At 31.4% G+C, this 20,165-nt stretch overlaps 1 protein-coding gene across 1 annotated transcript in view; it reads left to right on the forward strand.

The window, feature by feature from the left end:
* LOC106469270 (protein BCL9 homolog) overlaps window positions 1-20,165 on the forward strand; it is a 97,202-nt gene that overhangs the window by 52,933 nt on the left and 24,104 nt on the right. Inside the window, exons 4-8 of the mRNA XM_013929756.2 lie at window positions 6,596-6,710; window positions 12,120-12,215; window positions 14,006-14,060; window positions 14,988-15,175; window positions 16,767-17,280. Of these exons, the coding sequence (XP_013785210.1) occupies window positions 6,596-6,710; window positions 12,120-12,215; window positions 14,006-14,060; window positions 14,988-15,175; window positions 16,767-17,280 (968 nt within the window). The remainder of the gene's footprint in view (window positions 1-6,595; window positions 6,711-12,119; window positions 12,216-14,005; window positions 14,061-14,987; window positions 15,176-16,766; window positions 17,281-20,165) is intronic.

Genomic DNA, 20,165 nt, shown 5'->3' on the forward strand with positions numbered 1-20,165 from the left:
GATCCACAGTCCAGCGACTTGAACCATTAACACCCAGATCCACAGTCCAGCGACTTGAACCATTAACACCCAGATCCACAGTTCAGCGACTTGAACCATAAGCACCCAAATCCACAGTCCAGCGATTTTAACCATTAACACTCAAATCCACAGTCCAACATGCTATCCACTAGGCTACGCAAATCTCAAACCTTAGTCGTTCTGTACAACATTTGTTGACTTCGTATTTTCGTTCATATTTTTATATATAAAAGGTCAAAGCTTAGTTCGATTGGTATATGCTTTCAGCACTTCCAGGATTAAGAATGACCTTGATAGGCCGAAATGATGTTCTGTCACTGTTTCGAACTCTATAGCGAACCCCGATATTAGTCATGTATTGGATAAAGTCTGTCGAATTAAATCTACACTATTTTTTATTCTCCATATAGACCGTTCCATTACTTTGCTGGTTTTATTACACGTTACAGTGTGTACTGACGTGCACTGTGGACGATTATAGTTCTGTAGTATCAGACGTGAAGTCCCAGCTTATATTAAAAAACAAAAAAAAATATATTCGTAGACTTCTCATCTGCAATATTTCACGCATCCACAATGATATGTAATATGTGTTGAAAATGATAAAAAAAAAACTTTGCTGAAAAATTATATTTGTGCACCCGACATATTTGGACAGTGTGGATTGGTCATTTGCAAACTTTGTTCAAAAATAAAAAAAGTGGAACATCATTTAAACTTGCATTGCAATGTTACTTCTTCCATGTGTGTCATTGTAACGTAACCCCTTTTAGGTGCACTTAAATATATTTTAAAAATGTGTCATTGTAACCTTACCACTTCTGGGTGTACTTGAATATATTTTTCAAATGTGTCATTGTAATGTTACCCTTTCTGGGTGTTCTTAAATACATTTTAAAAATGTGTCATTGTAACGTTACTCCTTCTAGGTGTGCTTAAGTATATTTTTAAAATGTGTCATTGTAACGTAACCCCTTCTAGGTGTGCTTAAATATATTTTTTAAATGCTATGCTTTTAAGATGTGTATTGAAATATGAAGTTTGTTCTATTGTAAGGAGTTTGTACCTCGACAAAATAAACTTTACAATTTTCGATTTTATTTAGGGTTACCGATTAAAGTATGTTTATTTTATAAATTAAAAAATATTTTTGCATACAACGTATCGTTAATGCTTGCCAGGGTTCGCACGTATAGAAGTATTTGAATAGATAAGTTTTTCTTTGTGTATGTGTGTGTCGTTGTGTCAACAAGTCCTATGCCATATTGATTATAGTCACCAGTGATCAAAAATCATCAAAGCTGACGGAGAACTCTCAATTTTGTTGTAGGGAAATAAACAAAAGAAAGGCCCGGCATGGCCAGGTGGTTAGGGCGTTCGACTCGCAATCTGCGGGTCGCGGGTTCGATTCCCCGTCACACCAATCATGCTCGCCCTTTCAGCCGTGGGGGCGTTATAATGTGACGGTCAATCCCACTATTCGTTGGTAAAAGAGTAGCCCAAGAGTTGGCGGTGGGTGGTGATGACTAGCTGCCTTCCTTCTAGTCTTACACTGCTAAATTAGGAACGGCTAGCGCAGATAGCCCTCGTGTAACAAACAAACAAACAAACGGAAAACCGAGTTTGTAATAGAATTAATTACAATTATATTATGTAACATTTTGTTTACAAATCATAAGGGTATTTTTACCACCGTAATGTTTATGGCATTATCTATTTTAAGTTGTAGGAATGACAGAAAACATTGAAATAATATTTTTTTATGAAATGATGCAAAATGCATGCTATTATAATCTATAATAATCAGCTGTTAAGCAAAAATGTCAGGTTGATATGATTTACATTTTATTATTTTTGTTTTTGCACAACACGGGTTTGTTCTTATTAACGCTCTTGTAATGTGCAGCACATAGATTTGTTCGATTAAGAATGTTCAGATTAACGTTTATTCTGTGTCAGTCGTAGTTAATTACTAAAGTAAACGTTGCAAAAGGCGTTGATCCTTTGATCGTATGTGGGTGTCTAGTTGACAGGCCTGGAACAGGTTTTCTTTGGACTCTGCGAGCTGTATGTGTAACCTTGCTGGTATAGGGAATCCCTAACGTTAATCACCAGTACAGGAAACACGGGTTGTAACAAAACGCCAACTAGTTCTTTGTGTTAACTTTCACGTTCCAGCATATCCGCCTCGGTAACCTCTGCTTCTCGAACCTCGCATCACGTTACCCCGAGGCAGCTTTCTGGTTCACCCCCGCGATTTTCTGTGACCCAGTCAATTGCGCTGGTTGAAATTCGTGCGCCTGAGTTCTGTGAGCCGAATAGCTAACGCCATCCGTGATACCTCCGATAAAGCTCAGTTCTAGACAAGATTAAGATTTGACCGCTTGCCAATTTTCCTCTTACATGTGAGCTTCCTTAGTCGTCGCCTTCTGTTAGTTATCTTTGCATTGGTGTGATAATGAACTGTTCTGACACGATCTTACCGACGTGAACCGTAATTTTATCGTCTGTTGCTTGTCTGTCACGTGATCACTCGTTATACCTTCACCATTCTGTTCTCAGACGTGGCAAATTTTGCCTAATCACCTTTAATAAAATTTTAAATAATAGAAATACAGTATTCGGCGCCAAAATGAGACTTATAATTTACTTTGTTTGAAGACTGTATTATAATACCTTTGTTTTTTGTTTGAAAAACTAAATTTATTGATCAAGCAGTTTCACATATTTTCATTAATGCATATCTATAGTTATTGTGATTGGTTAGATAACAATGAAATTGGGTCGTTACTTTTTTTTTAATTGAGCTTTCACTGTATTGTGCTGAGGTTTCAAAAATGTTATGTAGGCGAGTTTGTAGCAGGAAGCGTGCTAAACGGGTTCTAGTAATTATAGGGCTACATAGGACCCCCCCACAAGACTACAAGGACCAAATTTAGTCAAAAGTATTTGCATAAATAGCGCTAACGTGAGTTGCTATGGCAATTACCACATAGGACATAAATAACTCCGTATACGTCCATATTTAGTAACAATTGGGCCAAATTTAAATCCAGGAAGATTTATATTTACCAAAATTCTGTGGAAATGGGAGATAGTTATGCAAATTTCTGTGTGGAAGCTGGTTTTGTAAAGTATAACGTTTCAACTTAAGCTTATTACATGTGCTAGGTAATCCCGTAAGGTTACAAAATGTCTTAGAGGTTAATTTTTCTTAAAGGCGCTGATTTTCCTCACCTTGAAAAGATAGCTCGGTTTCTGCCCTTAATGTCGGCATAGTACCGTGTTTCCTGAGCAGTTATATCTTGTTAGAAGCTGGATATACTATTCTAATTTTGATTAACATTAGGTCTATACTATCAGTGAAGGATTTTTATATCCTAAATATGAAAGGACATTATTTAAAAAAATAAGTTGTCTACTTATATTTACCAAAACGAATTGGAACTTGTGATCTAAAGTGTTTTTTGTGTCTCATTAACTACATGAATCCCGCACCTCTACGGCGCTGTAAACAGCTGCAGTGTTGTCCCGTAAACCAGCGGTGTCTGCTGATTATGGTCGACTACGTACTTCGCGTGTTCGAAGTGTAGCTAGCTTGTTTGTGGCATATTTCTCCCGTGTCAAGTGTGAGCCACATCGATCGACTGTCGTGGCTTGTTTGCCTTCTTTGCGTGCCCAAGCTTGTTATGCTAGCTCTAAATAATCAGATTTACCGGCTTTCCGCCTTCCCTCTCGCCACACGCGAGCGGTAATTTCCTTTTCTACTAAGCTGGGCTCGGTGTTTTTTTTTATTCTTCCATCTCCCCCCCGTTCACTCTATGTATAGTCGTACTACGGAAATCGATACGTCAGTACAGTCTTCTTTCAGTTGCTATCTGCCGACATTTGTTATTGTTTGTCGCCATGGTGACAGTAAGAATGACAGACGATCCCCTCTAAAGTTTGAAGAACAGTACTCATGTGTAGTGGTTACGGGTGTTTGCGTAATGTCTGGAACTTATGACTTTTAATGTGAAGTCATTTTTTTTTCCAGTTGTGGCCTCAAAAATGCAGAATATAATTAATGATAAAATAAAGGATGCTGTCCGATGGCAATTTTTTTGTCAACTTTATCCAATTATTTTGTTTAATTGTTATTTTACTCCTTAAGTATTGCCTAAATGTTTCAATATAATTGTTGTTTTTAAACTGTTTATCTTGCTCTTTTGTCTTTGTAACTTCAGTAGTTGGGATGGAACTGTCTTCAAATTCAATAAATGAATTTGCCAGCAGTGGTCTAAAACCAGCTTTGTATTAGAGAGTGCCACTGAAAACAACAAGTTTTGTTAAAGTCGTTAAGAATAAATAAATTTAAAAATCATTTATCTCGCTAGCACTTTGGATGATTTACATCTAAAACTCTGCAGCATTTACTGTTAAAAAATGTTCTCTTAATCATTGTCATTAACGTTTTACAAAAGTTTTGAAACAAGATCCGAAATAATTCAAAACGAATTTGAAAGCTTTGTATACAAAAAAACAACAACATAAATATAGTAATTTCATAAATTTGTAACTAGATATTTGCCATCTAATATGACAAAAGCATAAAATTTGGGTGTGGCTAGAAATTCCACCAAGGTTTAATGCTCAATAGGTATTTTAGAAATGATTTTCAAATATTATTTGAGAAAATAACCCACTATAATAATAAAAAAAATCACTGCCAGGGTTTTAATGTGGCATAATAATAAAAAATCAATTAGTACATTGGGAAAATTTATATATTATTGAAACTGGATATGGCAGATAAGCATGGTTGACATATATTCCTTGCTTTCACTCATAACTTCTTAGAATTTCATAATATTTAGCAGAATACGTACCACTGGAGGATCTGAACATATAAAACATGTTAAAATGCTAAATTTAATAAATATATATGTAAGTTTACACAGCTACTTGTAGAGAAGCTGACCAACTGGAGGATATGTTCTTCAGACATCTCTAAAATTATACCAGTCATAAGTATAGAATTAAAGGCATACATGAGTGATACAGCTTTTGTTAGATATTCCTTTGTGAGATTTAGTTTAAAATAATTGTCAAAAATGTGCCAACCAGAAAGATTTTAGAACTAATGTTGCACCTTTATTTATTTATTTATTTCAGAAATTACAATAGGTCTTTTTTATCATTTCAAGCATAACAAAATGTGACCCGATTTCAATGAAAATGATTCCCTTATGTTAAAGTACATATGACGTTTTGTGAAAAATTTGTATGTGGTGAAGAAAAATGGATATCATTTTCAGATTCAGTGTACAGGAATTACCGTAGAACATGTAAAAATTTCAAAACAATAAAACCATCTCGGGCCTGTGTAATTGTTAGTTTGGTCTGGTTGAGTGATCATACTAGGAACTGTGGGTGGGCCATGTAGTAGAATTCTTGATTTTAGAGCTGAAGAGTCTGTAATACCACAAAATATTCCCCTACTTTAAGCTGTGGGTGCTTTATAAGAGTGACAGTCAGCCCCTTAACATGGATGATAGGGTGTAACTAACAGGCTGTCATCCCTCTGGTCAGGTGTTAAAAATTAGGGACAGCAGCAGGTATACCCGTAGTAGTTTCACCATAAATGCAAAGTACAGGGGCTAGGAAGCAAGAAGTAATTTTTACTACTCACAACATTGAGAAACAAATTTTATAAATATTTGTGTCAATCTAATGTGTGAGTATTTGCAAATAAATATTTGAAACTTTCTTAATATGATGCTAGGTCTAATATAGTCTTAATATCACTTCTGACTCTTAATTAAATTGTGGTCAAGTCTGAGCTCATTATATTTCAGGATAATAAATTTTTGTATGGAGTGGAAACAGCTTAAATATATATTTTTAACATTAGTCCTCTACTCAGTCTAAAATTAGAAATGTACAAACTGCCAAGTTTTGGTGTCTTGTGCAATAGCATTTGCTGATCTGGCATACAGCTTACTGCTAAAATAAATTGTGTTATGTTGATAACAAATGATCCAACCAAAGGAGAATTTCACAAGATTCCATGCACTCTGTGTAGGCTGCTGAGTATTTTTATTCCAGTGAATTTATTTTTAGAAAATCAATACTTGAGGGACTAAAATTGATTTGTCCAATTTACATGACTATAGTACTATACTTTATGTGGTTGTATTAGCTAAAAAGCTATCTTGTTGAAAACCAGAACCTTTCTGGGCCAGAGATCTATCTCATTGCATTTGTCTGAAATGCTTATGTTTGATATATATGTACTGTGATGTGAATATCCATTAGTGTAAATTTTACATACTTGAATGAAGGGTACTCTTATCTACCTGAACTTTAATTTTGTTAAATGGTAAAAGTAAGTATCGATATAATTGCTAATTTTCATTTGTACATCTTTATCTCTTTTTAGTAAAATATTGAAAAATTAGTGTATTTTTCCTCATTGCTTTCGTAAGAAAAATTTGTTTTAATTACAGATAAATATACCTGAAAAAGCTTAAAATTTTTCAGTTTGTTTTGTATTATAAAATAAACTTAGGCTTTTATTGTATTTTCCAACTAGGATTGAAAACTTTGAGACAACTTTGTGTAGTTTGATAAATAAAGAAAAAGAAGGCCCATTACATATTCAGGACTGCAGAGTAGGTGGTTGGAAGGAGCTTAGTCCAGAGGATAAGGTAACGAAAACAGTTTATGGTAAAAACTGCATGTAAAATATGAGAAGAGAAAGTGTTGTGTTATGGTAAAGAAACCAGTTTACTTAAAGAAAAAGTAATGTAAGGATATTGTTGTGTTCAGAAGGTATTGTATGTGGAATAACTGGATTTGTGAAACTGTGTTAGGTGGGAGTGTGTTGTATTTCATTGCTGGGACTGTATACTTTTAGTTCATTTTGGTTGGATTCTGTTATAGATTCTTGCCCATAATCTTGTGGAATAAAATGCCACTCTTCTTTCCAAGTAGCTTCATTCAGGTGAAATTTTGGAGTCTGTCCTTTATGTGGCAAGTGCAATAGTCTCTAGGATATATATATAAACAAGACATTTCTAGTTCCTTTATGTATTATCGGTGAACCAAGTCCTAACCAGCATAGATAAGTGACACAGTGATATTCTTTCATCATTTCTTATGGTTAGAATGACACAGTGATGTCTAAAAGCGTGATCTTCAGAACCTCATGTTGGATGTCCAAGGCATCAGCTGATGTCTCGCACTCACAGTTATGATGAGCAACTCGTGGGCTGCACTAGAGAAATTCAGGAACAGGGAGCTTCTTTCTCACATCGAATATGCTGATCTACAGGGATTGAGTGTTGGATTTAATGGCAGTTCCATTTCACAATATTTTTTAAAGTTTGTATGGAACACAGAATAAGTAATTTTGAGTGATCTGGTTGATTCTGTGGTAGCATGCTTGATAGGTTTTCTTATCTGTAACACTCAACTGAAAGTAGATTTGAGTGCGAGTCGGTGGGCTGAATTGTTTGAGACACTTATACCACCAATGCTGCTTCCAGTAACTGTTACTTTTGGAAGACCTGTGCACTTTTTCTTGACTCTAACTGACTGTGTATGTGACAGCTGCTAACTTTATAAATTGCGTTTAGCAGTCCACTATGGGTTTAACATGTAAATTCAGTGGGGATTGAATCATTACTTGCCAGGGGTATACTGTTTGTGTAATTCTGATAATAGAAGATAAATAAAAACATCATGCTGTACAGTAGGTCACCCTTTATTTTTAAGAAACAATTTTACTTCACGAAACTGTGATAGCTAGGAATTGTTGCCTTATAAAAGATTTATCTAAATTGGTGAAATATCATTACCGGCATTCTTTATATTGAGTTTGTGTTATTTAAAACAAAAAAGAAAGAAGATATCCTGAAAAATTATACATATACTTGTATAACAAATGCTGTAGTTAATAAGGTTTAATTTTTGATGAAGATTAATGAGATCAAGCTAATTATTCTGCTGATTTAATTTCTTTGGAAAAAGTCTTTGCAGTTTTTGTAAGCTTTGAGATCAGGCAATGTATGTTAATATAAGCGTGAATCTAGTTGTGGTCAAGTGTAATTTAAGTTTATACGGACTGGGATATCATGGAGATTTTTGTTCTTTCTAAAAGACTGATAGTACATAGGAACATTTCTTTGTTAATTTAGAGTTTTTGAAGGTACAGTGGCATGAAGAAAATATGGGGATAAATTAAGTATGAATTTTGTTTTGTAGAAGGAGTTATTGTATGTAAAAAGTTTTCAAGTATTTAGCATTGGCTATCTAAGTTAAAGAAAGAAAGTTAATGGAACATTTTCAGTTGTATTTTTATAGTATTTGTATCTAGGACCTGGATTTCAATTTCACTAATAAGGACATTTGAAAAGCTAGGGGCTATATTTAAATCCACGGGTGTAATGTTATGGTTTAACTTGTAGTTGTGTAAGGTTTGTAACAAGTATGATAATATTAGTGTATTTTCATGGGATTTGATGGATTCAAATTAGTTTCCATATTTCCTATGAAGTAGTTGTGTATAGGGTGAAATGATCCTAGTATATAAATTGCTTTTGAGAAGCTGCAATCTTGTATGTATCATTAATTTTGATACAATGAGTTGTTACTAGGGCTAGGTGATTAAATAAAATAATCTATATAATCAATCACCTATGAGCATTTATTACACTGATTAGTGTCACACAAAATAATTAGTGTTTCCAATTATTTCAACTATCCAAGTTATCAAAATATTGGCATTATAATTTCTCTGTTCTTTTTGATTAATTTATTTTGTTCAGTTTCATGACTCAAGAAACTAATGAATGAATCAAAATCAGCGTTTCTGATTATTCTAACTATCCAAGTTTCATGCAAGAATAATCTATTAATTGAATGAATCAATTAGTATGCTCAACAATTAACTGACTAGCAATTCCACTAATCGTCTAGTTTTACGTGTGACTTTGATATTAGAATGTAGTGTTGTATGGGTGACTTTTTATATAGTGATCAACATAAGTAGGTAATATTTTGGCTGCCATATTTGTATTATAATTATGAAATAACTGGCAGTGGGGACCATGTACTTTGAGTGGTAGGATAGTTGGTTTTATCAGTTCAGTTGGTTTTGAGAATTATTTTCAATTTCTTACTGATGGTGCTAGTGAACCGAGATTAGAAATTAGATTTCTGTGAGAATAAATATTCTCATCTCTGTAGTCTGTTTTAACAATGTGTTATTTTGGTTAAGTTAAAATCCATTATGCACTATTATCTGTTGGTATTATTACAATAATCTTTGTACAAAACAAAATCCTTATGTTTTGTATGGTTTGAAAGTTTGAATAGTGTTTCTTTCATTGATAGAAATGTATCCATGTAAAAAGGGTTCTTTGTAAGATAGGTAGCTTATCTCTTTATTGTTTCTATACTTGCTGGAAAATTAATGACACACTTTACTTGATATACTTTGTCATACAGTGTATTGGTTCCTCTTAGATTTAGGTGGTTGGAGGTAGCTGCAGTTATGAAGGATGTTGTTAGACATGACCAGTAGATACTGCCGATGCAAGGAAGCATCGGCATAATAATAGGGGTAGTCCATGTAGATTTTTTATCTCGATTTGGTTCAGTGAAATATCACTAGGCTAAAATGTACTTTTGCTGACTAACAGGTGGCGTGACTGTCAATCTTGATAAGAGATCCAGTCTATCTGCAGCAAGTGTACCCAACTGATGAAAAATGCATTGTAATCTTTATAAGTGAGAATGTAAGAAAAGTATATTTAATTAGCTATACTCATTAAAAGGTTGATTTTTTTAGTTTCACTGTATGTATATAGCTTCTTCTGATTGAAAGTTAATAATAATGGTCTCTGTCTGGTCTCACAGTCACCTTACTTTATGTTTTTTTGTTGTACTGTGACAATCCTTGAAATATATGTTTTGGGTGCCTAGTGTCAGTGTTTCACAAAATTAGCTGCATTCATGGTCCTTCAAAAGACACTGATCAAATTGTCTTGGAGAACGGAGATTGTAGCATCTTCTGTATTCTCTATAACCCACTGTGTATTTGTGTTAACTTGTTCTATAATTCATGATAAGTTTCTTCTTTAAAATGGTCACGTACCTGGTTATTTGCTTTTCTATTTTACTGTCATGTTTTGAATTTCCAGTGTAGTTTATGGTTTGACTTTTTCTTGAATATTTTCTGACATGAACTATGAATACTTCTTAAATTTTAGTTTTATTATGAGTTTTATCTTTTCATTCATTTGTCTCATCTTTTTAATTGTCTATTATGTTCTTCACATCATTTTTGAAATATCTTAAAAACATTTTTTCAGTGTAACATACAAAACTTGTTGCATTTTTAGTGCTGATCTAATTGAGATGGAATTAGTATCACTTCAATGGCATTCTTTTGGAGATTGATAGATGACCCATAGACTTAATGACAAATAAAACTAAGTGATTTACTTAAGAAATAAAACTTATTCAACTTGTAAAATATTCAGTTGTAACTTTTACAATTCAACAAAAATTGCTGTTAAGACTTAGTGAACTGTTGTTTAACATTTGATAAATATTCACCTCCTCCCATCACTTCCATATATATAAAACAAGATTAATATTACAGATGTTTATAAGTTACTCGTATGGATGTTTTGTATTTATCATAAAAGTTTTTTAATTTTGACCAGACAATAGATCTAACTCAGATAATTAATTGTTTTATTTAGCCTTCATTTCCATTGACAAGATTAGTTTCTGTATAGAATGGCCAAAAAATTTAAATTTTTTTGACATTTTAAACAAACTAATGATAAAATTTCTTTAATCTCCATAAAACCATTTATTCTTTGTAAACATTGAAAGATAAAAAATTGTTTTAGTTAGTTGTCATGTTTTCATGTTTTTATTCAATACATTTTTTAAATAATGCTTATGATTTGGTAATTTACCAATCTGATCTAGGAAATAGAAAATAACATTTTAAAAGTTAAGTGTGAAGATTCTGATCAAAGTGTTTTTATGAAATTAACTCAATTTATTAAAAGTTGCTCACTTGCAGACTGATGCAGTTTAATATTTTAAGATAAAAAGTAAGATATATATATATATATATATATGTTGTAGATTCATAGGATTAATAATTTGGAAGCTTAATCATGTGTACACTTTTAGTAACTCTTCTGCTAGAGGTTACTGCATGCTGTCATAAGCTTAAAACCCAAGTTATCTTTAAGCTAATGCACAGAACGTTAAGAGTTGTAATTCATTACTTATGTTGCTCTCTTAATAGATGTGAAATAATGCCTGATCTGAGAAAAAAAAAGGACTGAGGTAGTAATAAGGAGTATTTTATGCAGGGTTATTCCTGTGTATAGATAAAATAAAATAAACATCCAATTGTCCTTTAACTTTTTATGGAGTTTAATTTTTCAGTTATTTCATATTCAATGTGTGAAATTTTAATTTCACAATGCTGCTATATTCCAACTTTCAAGTTTCTTGTTAGACAATGGAAAACTATGTGTAATAAATAAGTCTTGTGATGCAAGTTCTAGATTAAACTTAGTCAGTATTTGAAATATTAAAAATGTGCAGTAGAATCTCGGTCAGTATGTTGTGCTTTTGCAAATAAATTAGATGTGTAAATATCTCATAGGTGTAACAAGTAAGGGATAAAGTGCTATGCTAGTTTCACTTGAAGTATTAAATTATTGTTGTTTATTTTTTCTGCTATTAAAGTATTTTGGTTTTCTGATGACTTTTACTTGTGTACTTTTCCTTTAAAAAATATCAACTGAGTTTATGTTTCATTTAGTTTGATCAGATTAAGCCTGACCTTTTGTAGCTTTATTAAAGAGATACTACTTATAAGCAAAGTTCTTCAACAGTAGTCTGTTTATGAGTTTCATTTCCAATTCTTGTTGCGAATGTAAGTAAAGTAAGTCAAAGGTTTACATTTTAAAGAATAGAACAATTCCATGACATTTTTCAAATTTTCCATCATTCCATGGGCTTATGTTTGTTAAGAATATAATGTGGACTTTTAACATTAATTTTTGTTTTTTTTACAGCTGGGTGTTTTGAAGTGGTTGGTGGACCATGTGTACGAGAAGAAAGAAGAGGATCTTGCTGAATATTTGGATGAGAATTATAACTCAGATGATTTGGTACATGAGTAAAAAAAGAAATTATAATAGTAGATTCAAATAAGATATTCAAATCGAAGGATAGCAAAACTAATAGTCTTCTTGATAACAGAAGTCTAAATAAAATATAAAGGAAATAAAAAATTAGCTTTGGAATTTGTCATCTCATGGCTTTTGTATTTAATGTTAATATTTCAGAGGTGTAACTACAAGATAAAATAATTATAGATGTCTTTTAGATATCATGTTAAAATTTTATCATTACTCGCATTCTTCCATTGGCCTTCTATGCTAGAATATACAATTTTGTGTGTGTGTGTGTGTGTGTCTGTCTTGGATTGTGAGAAGTTAAGTGATATGTTTATGATGTCAAAGTGCAAGAAATATTTTTGTTTTTTGGATAGAAAGTGTGATTAAAGATCACACTGCTGTTAATTAATCAAATACAAATTTCCAGTAAAAAACAATACGTTTTTATTATGCCAAAAACCGGTTCCGTATCCATGATTGCTAGAACACAGATAACCCATTCTGTAACTTTGTGCTTAGTAACAAAACAAACAAATAAAACAATATTACTTCATCTACACACGTATTGTCATTATTTATTATTATAAAAGTAACAAAAATGAAAAATTAGAAACTTGTTAGGGTAAATTAGGTAAGATAATGAAAAATAATAACAAGAATAATAATTCTTTATGGGTTATGCTTGCCAGCCACTTGTGCATTATGTAATTCAATATGGTAACTTGAGCTACACATTTTCCAAATGATTTACAACTTGTGTGGTGGAATTATTAGATAGATATGGGTCAAAGGGCAATAAAACAATAAAATTTAAGTATAAACAGATGTAACCTCATACCAACTGTAAGCTATTTAGGATAAACAATTGTATTTTCCTGTTACAATTTGCAGTCATTCCAGAAAGGAAAAAAAGAATAATTTAGATTTATTTCATATTTTTTTTATGGTGGTTACAAGGTCAGTCAAATTGACCAGATGTATATAGAGTTAGGGTAGAGAAAATGATTGATAAAATGTAAAAGTTTTTCTGAAAAAATGTGTCATATTTAGTTAAGAGGTTTTAGAGATTATGCAAATGAAATTTGACAATTTCAGACGAGGAAAAGTATTTTTAATCTTAACATGAAAATCACTTTGGTTTGGAGCAGTCAACACTATAGCTCCATATGTTCATGGACAAATTTTTAGCAGAAACTTTTAAAAATCTGATTTTTTGTGTATAAAAGACTTGTAATCTTTACTGAAAGCTTGCCACATTTTGTGAAGATACACAAAACATTAAAAGTTATAGTATGGAAACTGAAAGTTACTTTGGGGGGGGGGGGACAAGCCTATAGCAAGAGGGTAAACTGAAAATTCATATCGAACCCAGTTAATAACATAATACATAACATGCAAAATATCTAAATTGTACTCTACAGCTCATCAAATACTGGTGTTTGCCATAGGCATATGAAAGTGTTAATTGTCAGGCATTGTTGAAAATGCCTTAACACATGATCAAGAAACCAGCTCTAATTTTAATGTAATTTTAGATGCTTCATAGTCTAATCTACTGTATTAACTAATTTACTAAAACTTCTCAGGTTCTGGAGTTGCCTTGTTTTTGTGCACTGGGTTAAAATATTCTGAATATTATGTATATCAGTTGGATAAAAATATCAAATGGTTATAATAATAAAAAATAATTATGCTTTTACAGGTTTTTCTCCCATCATGGTTTTTTGTCAAGTTTATTCACTTAAACTTGAGATTAAATTTCATTTTTTATTCTTTCACAGCGAGGAATCTGTGCTGGTCAGGATGCATTTAAAAATTTGTACTGGTACTTAGATGGTAGGTATTAATTTTCATTCTTTGTATATTGCATATTCAGAAGTTGTTTAGAAGGTGTGTTGTGTGTGTGTCTATATATATAGTGAAAGATTCAAAGATGAAAATACAACTCATTGCATGGGTTTTATACAGTTTGTGATTTTAAGTATTAATCCTCTGTACATGGGTGTAGGTCAAAATGCATATACCATGATCTTTTCAGAGTGCCATTCAGTATGGTATTATACATTTAATGTCAGAGTTATCAACTTTTTTTTCATTTTACCTTGCATATTTAATGGCAGTTCATGGTAGAGGTGATTAAATACTAAATAATGTACAGGAATACTGAAAAAACAAAAAACTGTAGATACATATTTTGGAGGTCCTTGGGGTTATACAAATGCATTATGCAAACTGTATGATGGACAAAAGTATCCTCATTCTTCGTATAAGTATTACCTTCTACTCTGACTTGTCAGAGTCTGAGTTAGACTGGCATTATCAGTTCATAGACATAACATGATTACAAGTGCTTTTGTAACACATCTGAATCTTTTGTGTAGAACATACTTTGACTAAAAGCTTGCTTGCTACAATCCCATGTACATTTAGTCATTGAAAAATATCTTGACAGTGCTGCAATGGTATTGTTTTAAATGGTGAGTGTATTTAAAATAGATTGAGTTGTATATTGATTATAGTCTTCTGGAAATTTCCTAATGCAGAATAGATATTTTTTTTTACTCCATTTAGTTTAAATATTAGCATTAAACTCTTATTGGTTGGATACTTAAATAATAATAATAAAATACATTGGAATACTCCTAAAAACATTGAACTATATATAATAATACTTTGTAAAGCTTGGTGAAAAATAAATGTCACAGGGAACTTCACTATATTACAATTTTAATTGTATAATTTATTTAAATTTTGTGACTTCAGATCTTCGGCTATATCGAGATAATTCCTTTAAGAAGCCTAGCAAGAAAGAGTGGGAGTGTGTGTGTGTATCACTTGCTGATTGGCAGTCATTTCTTAAACAGTTTAGAAAAACTACAAACCTTCAGGAACGTGAATTGCATACTTACCTCAACTATCAGTTGTTCCCTTTAATTGAAAGCCAACTGAAGGTGGGTTTTTGTTTACATTAGATGTGTTGCTAAACAAGGTGGTGATCTAGGTAAAGGCAGTGCTTAGTTTTTGTTTGATTTTGAAGGTATTATGTAAGAAGGCAATACAGTTAATGGTAGAAATCAAGTTTCTGTGAGAAGATGTGCTAAGCTGGTGGTGAAGACTTTTGTTTGGCTGTTTTTTAGTTTTTTTTCTTACATAGAAATTAAAAGAAATCTTTCATTCTACAAAGATTCTATCATATTAATTTAAATGCATAAAATAAAGTCAGGTGCCATTTTAGTTGGAGTTTGTTGTGATCTGCAGTTCATTAGCCTTGAGTATTTTGTATTATATGTTTCTACATTTGTTTGATGGTCTTTTTTGGTTTGTATAATGCGGTAGTTTATATATGGGAATAATTTTATTTGGTTGCAGTGAAATTTTTGCTTTTTGAAATTTGGTCTTATTGTTGGAACAAAATATTTCAGAACATATGTTGAAAACATTGATCAGGTGTTATAGCATTACTCATAAGGAATATTTTGGTTGATTAGTGTATTTTATGATATTTAAAAGTATTGTAATTAAAACTACAAATGCTTATCAAAATTTATTCTGAACTTCAACAAAAATGTGTATAAACATTGCAGAATTGCTTACATAACTGTACAGATTTGCTTCATAAGTTCTTTCTAGCTCAAACATATTCTTCTTAATTCATAAAGAGTATATAACATTCATTTATGCTTTTATTTTTCTGGTTATCTGTGTTCTTTAAACATACAAATACCAAACATAAATCTTGGAATATTTTTGTATAATTTTTGATGTTTATTTCTTATTGTACAGTGTTTTGGGTATATGTAACTGACACTTTACTTGCAGTAATTATTATTTCAGTAAAGTAAAGGTAAGAACCTAAAATCTTTTTTATTTATTTAGTTGTATTATTAGTCACACAGTTTTAAATATTTAACATAGAAAATAAAATAAGTGATTATTTATTGTTAAGTGATGTTGCAACATTTTTCTTGTTAAAACTGTACATGCTTCATTCTCAACATATTTCATAATAGATTGGATTGGACTTTAACAAATTCCGAGATAGTTTTTGTGTTGTTTTTCTTGAGAACCCAGTGTAGTTTCGAGTTGATTAAACATACATATTTACAGATTTGTGAAGTTTGGTTATGACATTTTTAATAGTTAAGTAGGTAAAAAAAGTAGCATGAAGATACATTTCGTAACCTGGAAACTGGTAGATTTATATGAGAAAAATCTAAGGTACTTTTAATTACTTGGATTGAATATATTTTAAAAACGTTCCATTAGCTTAGGTGAGTTTGAGGAATTCCACACCTCATTAGGGAAAGACAAAGAACAACATTGGCATCTTTAATTCATCTTTATGCATTAAAAATAACCTATATTCAAATATTTTTTTAAAAATGAATTAACATTAATGCTGCTCAATGATCCTTCTGTACTAATCAGTGGACAAACTGTTTGAAATGATGGATATGAATGTAGTTTATATGTTGTGAGTAAAGGACAATTCAAGCATTTTCTACATGTATGCTCAGTTTCTTTTATTTTTTCTTATTGCAGGACCTTGAGAATAAAGAGAAGAATCAAGAAGCTGAGAACTTGAAGCTATTGAAGCAAGAACAGAAAGAAGTTAGGAAAATGTTAGAAAAAAAAGTCACATGTAGTGGAACTGTTGCAACTTTAACAAATGTGAATGGCATAGACTCGTTATGTCATGAAAACATTAATAAAACAATAAAAACTTCCAGTGAGGCTACTGAAAATGGCCTAGAGGAGTTTTTGCCCAAAGTTGAGGCAACAAAGATTGAGCGTGACATCAAAATGAACCTCAGTGAGGAGGGCAAAGGGTTACTTGTAAATAATAATAGTACTGGTGCTAAAATAGTGAATGGAAGTGCTGATATCTCTTCCAGTGTTGTGAATAATTCATGTAGCATTCTCTCTTCGAATCCATGCAGCACAAGTGGACAAGAAGGATGCCAAGAAGCGGGAAAGGTAACTGTTAATGGAAGTAATTGTTCCACTTCTGGTAACCCTGGGAGTAATACCCAAGCATTGGAGAATTCTCAAGATGGTAAGTTTGAAATACCATCCTCTTAACAGTTTTTACAGCTTAGGCATTTGAACAGAGATTGATGGAAGGAAATAATAATAGTTTAGCTGTAGATTTCATCAGTTTATTGAAATCTTGTTTACTTGATACTTCAATGAGCTGTAAACAGAATTTTTCCTGTAGTTGTTTCAAGATTTAGCAATCCTGATAGCAATACAGTGTAGTAAATTTTATAGCATTTTATATCTTGTGTTATTTTTATCTTTGACCCAAATTTTATTTTAATCTAGTTGATAATGAAAAGTAATTTTTTTTACTTCCATGGATAACATAAAAAAAGAGACTTACTTTGTCATATCTATTATGATCTATGTAGAATTTGAATTATAGTTGCATATGAATCTCATAGAGTAGGAGACATATATTTGTGGGCAAATGTTAATCATTTCAGTAATAGCCATATAGTTTGTGTACTAAGCGTAGCTCAGAATTCTGTTTGGATAAATATTTTTGTTCCCTCACCATAGGTTAGAGAGCTAGGTAAATAATATTTTACTTACAGCTGCTGAAGACCAGTTAGTTTATAAAAAATGTGCACAAAATGGATGTTATATACATTTGTTTAATAAGCAGTAATGTAAATAAGTAAATGGAAATATCAATCCAGTAATATCTACTGACATAAGTATCAGGTAAAGAATAGTGTATTGTATATTATGTTAGTCTTATCATTTACAAATTATTCTGTGAGATAACTATAAATACTGATCATTAGTTGTAATTATGAAAAACAACAACACTACAAAAATTGAAATCTTTTGAAATTTGTGTTTAAATTTTTTATAGTTTGGTACACAACAGTGGTTATAGATCCAAACCCATTGACACCTTTTATACTTAGAGGTGGTTAGTAGATTTAGTTAAAACCTTACTTATTCAGGTTACTTACACAAACTGGTCATTCTATCAGTATTTATTATTGTATTGTGTGCATATCTACCCACCTACCTATCTATCTACCTAGGTTAAATGTTCATAGTAACATTAATTTAAGCTCAATTTTTTTTAACGTTGTTTAACCTTTTTGCAATGGGTGCTCCTTTAACTCTTTCAGCACAGGCTTGGTCCCTGGGACCAACCTCGTAACCATTTTTGTGCTGGTTATAGTTTTCATGCTATAACTTTTAAATTTGTGAGCGAATGTTAATGAAATTTGGCAGATTATCAATAAACATTACAATGCTTTCATATGCAAAATATCAAATTTTCTTAAGTCCTAAGGTTTGTAAAGCTATGTTTTTCTGGTGTCTTTTTTTTTTCTTTTTTGCATGTTGCCTATCTATCATGCAAAGTGATAGTTATTTTAAGATTAAAAATACTTTTATGCTTCAAAAAATGTTGAAATTTCACATGCAAAATCTTTACAATGCTCAAATAGTTATCAAACATTTCTTAAGAAAATTTTTTATATTTTATCCCCTATTTTCAGTAATTAATCTCTGTACGGGAATGATAGATTTGACCGATCTCTCAACCATCATCAAAAATTAGGAAATAAATATAAATTATGCCTCTTTCATTCTAGAATGCGAAAACATAAATGTTTAGATTAAATAGCTCTCAACCATCATCAAAAATTAGGAAATATTTATATATTATGCCTCTTTCATTCTAGAATGAACACAAATTATAACATGAAAACATAAATGTTTAGACTGAATAGCTTAAATCTCATAACATTATACATTTATATATATATATATATATATATATATTTATTTATTTATTTATTTATTTATTATTGTTATTATATTGACCTTTCAGCCATACCTGGCTAACAATACAGAAGTTACAATGATGTGGCTCACGTGCACTTATGTTACCATATCAAATAACATAAAACTGACCTTCGGTCTATACAAAGGATCTTGTCTTGGCTGTGTTTTAGTAGACTAGTATTTTGTAAAACACAGTCACATTTCAATTATTATACAGTATATACGTATATAGATTATTCTTATTTTGAAAGAAGTTCTATAACTTATTTTTCATAAAACACAGAACAGTAACTAAAGAAGTAAAGCAAACAATTATATCTTCTAGTTACATCCTTTGTACTCAGTTGCTGCTTTATGTAGGTTGGTAAGCCTTTAAAAAATTTGCACATGGAGGAAATATATACGCTATATATACATTTGAATAACGAAAGAATCATAAATTACTACATTAATACCATAGAATTTTACTATAATTTATTAAGCTTAGTAACTAAGATGTATTTTAGTTAAAAAAAAAAATGAAATTCCGAGCAGACTAAAGACACACCATACGTTGTTGAAAAATATTGATTCAAAAGAAAGAAATGGTGCCAAGCATGTTAAAATGGCTGAGAAAGCTACTAGGGGGACATTCTGTGCTTCCGATTGGTTATTCATGTCATATATAGATGTATGTGTATATAAGGGAGCATTTCCAAAAATGGAAAGAGGTGGTAGAGGGTGCCACTGTCTTTGATTTATTACATGAGAAATACCTTAGCAAATTGAAATGATAAGAGACTCTTATTTTATATTCTATCTTGTCATTCTGAGCATCTGATTAGTTATTCATGTCATATATAGATGTATGTGTATATAAGGGAGCATTTCCAAAAATGGAAAGAGGTGGTAGAGGGTGCCACTGTCTTTGATTTATTACATGAGAAATACCTTAGCAAATTGAAATGATAAGAGCCTCTTATTTTATATTGTATCTTGTCAATATCGGCAATTTTAGTTTGCAATTTTACTTCACAAACATATAATTTGAACCAGTAATGCATTCAAAATACCATGTGACAAACAAAAATTGATATCTGAGTTTTTTGTATATTTGCTTTTAAATTAAGAAATTGAATAATATATAGT

The sequence above is a fragment of the Limulus polyphemus genome, unplaced genomic scaffold (assembly GCF_000517525.1).
Source record: "Limulus polyphemus unplaced genomic scaffold, Limulus_polyphemus-2.1.2 Scaffold3387, whole genome shotgun sequence".
NCBI lineage: Eukaryota > Metazoa > Arthropoda > Merostomata > Xiphosura > Limulidae > Limulus > Limulus polyphemus.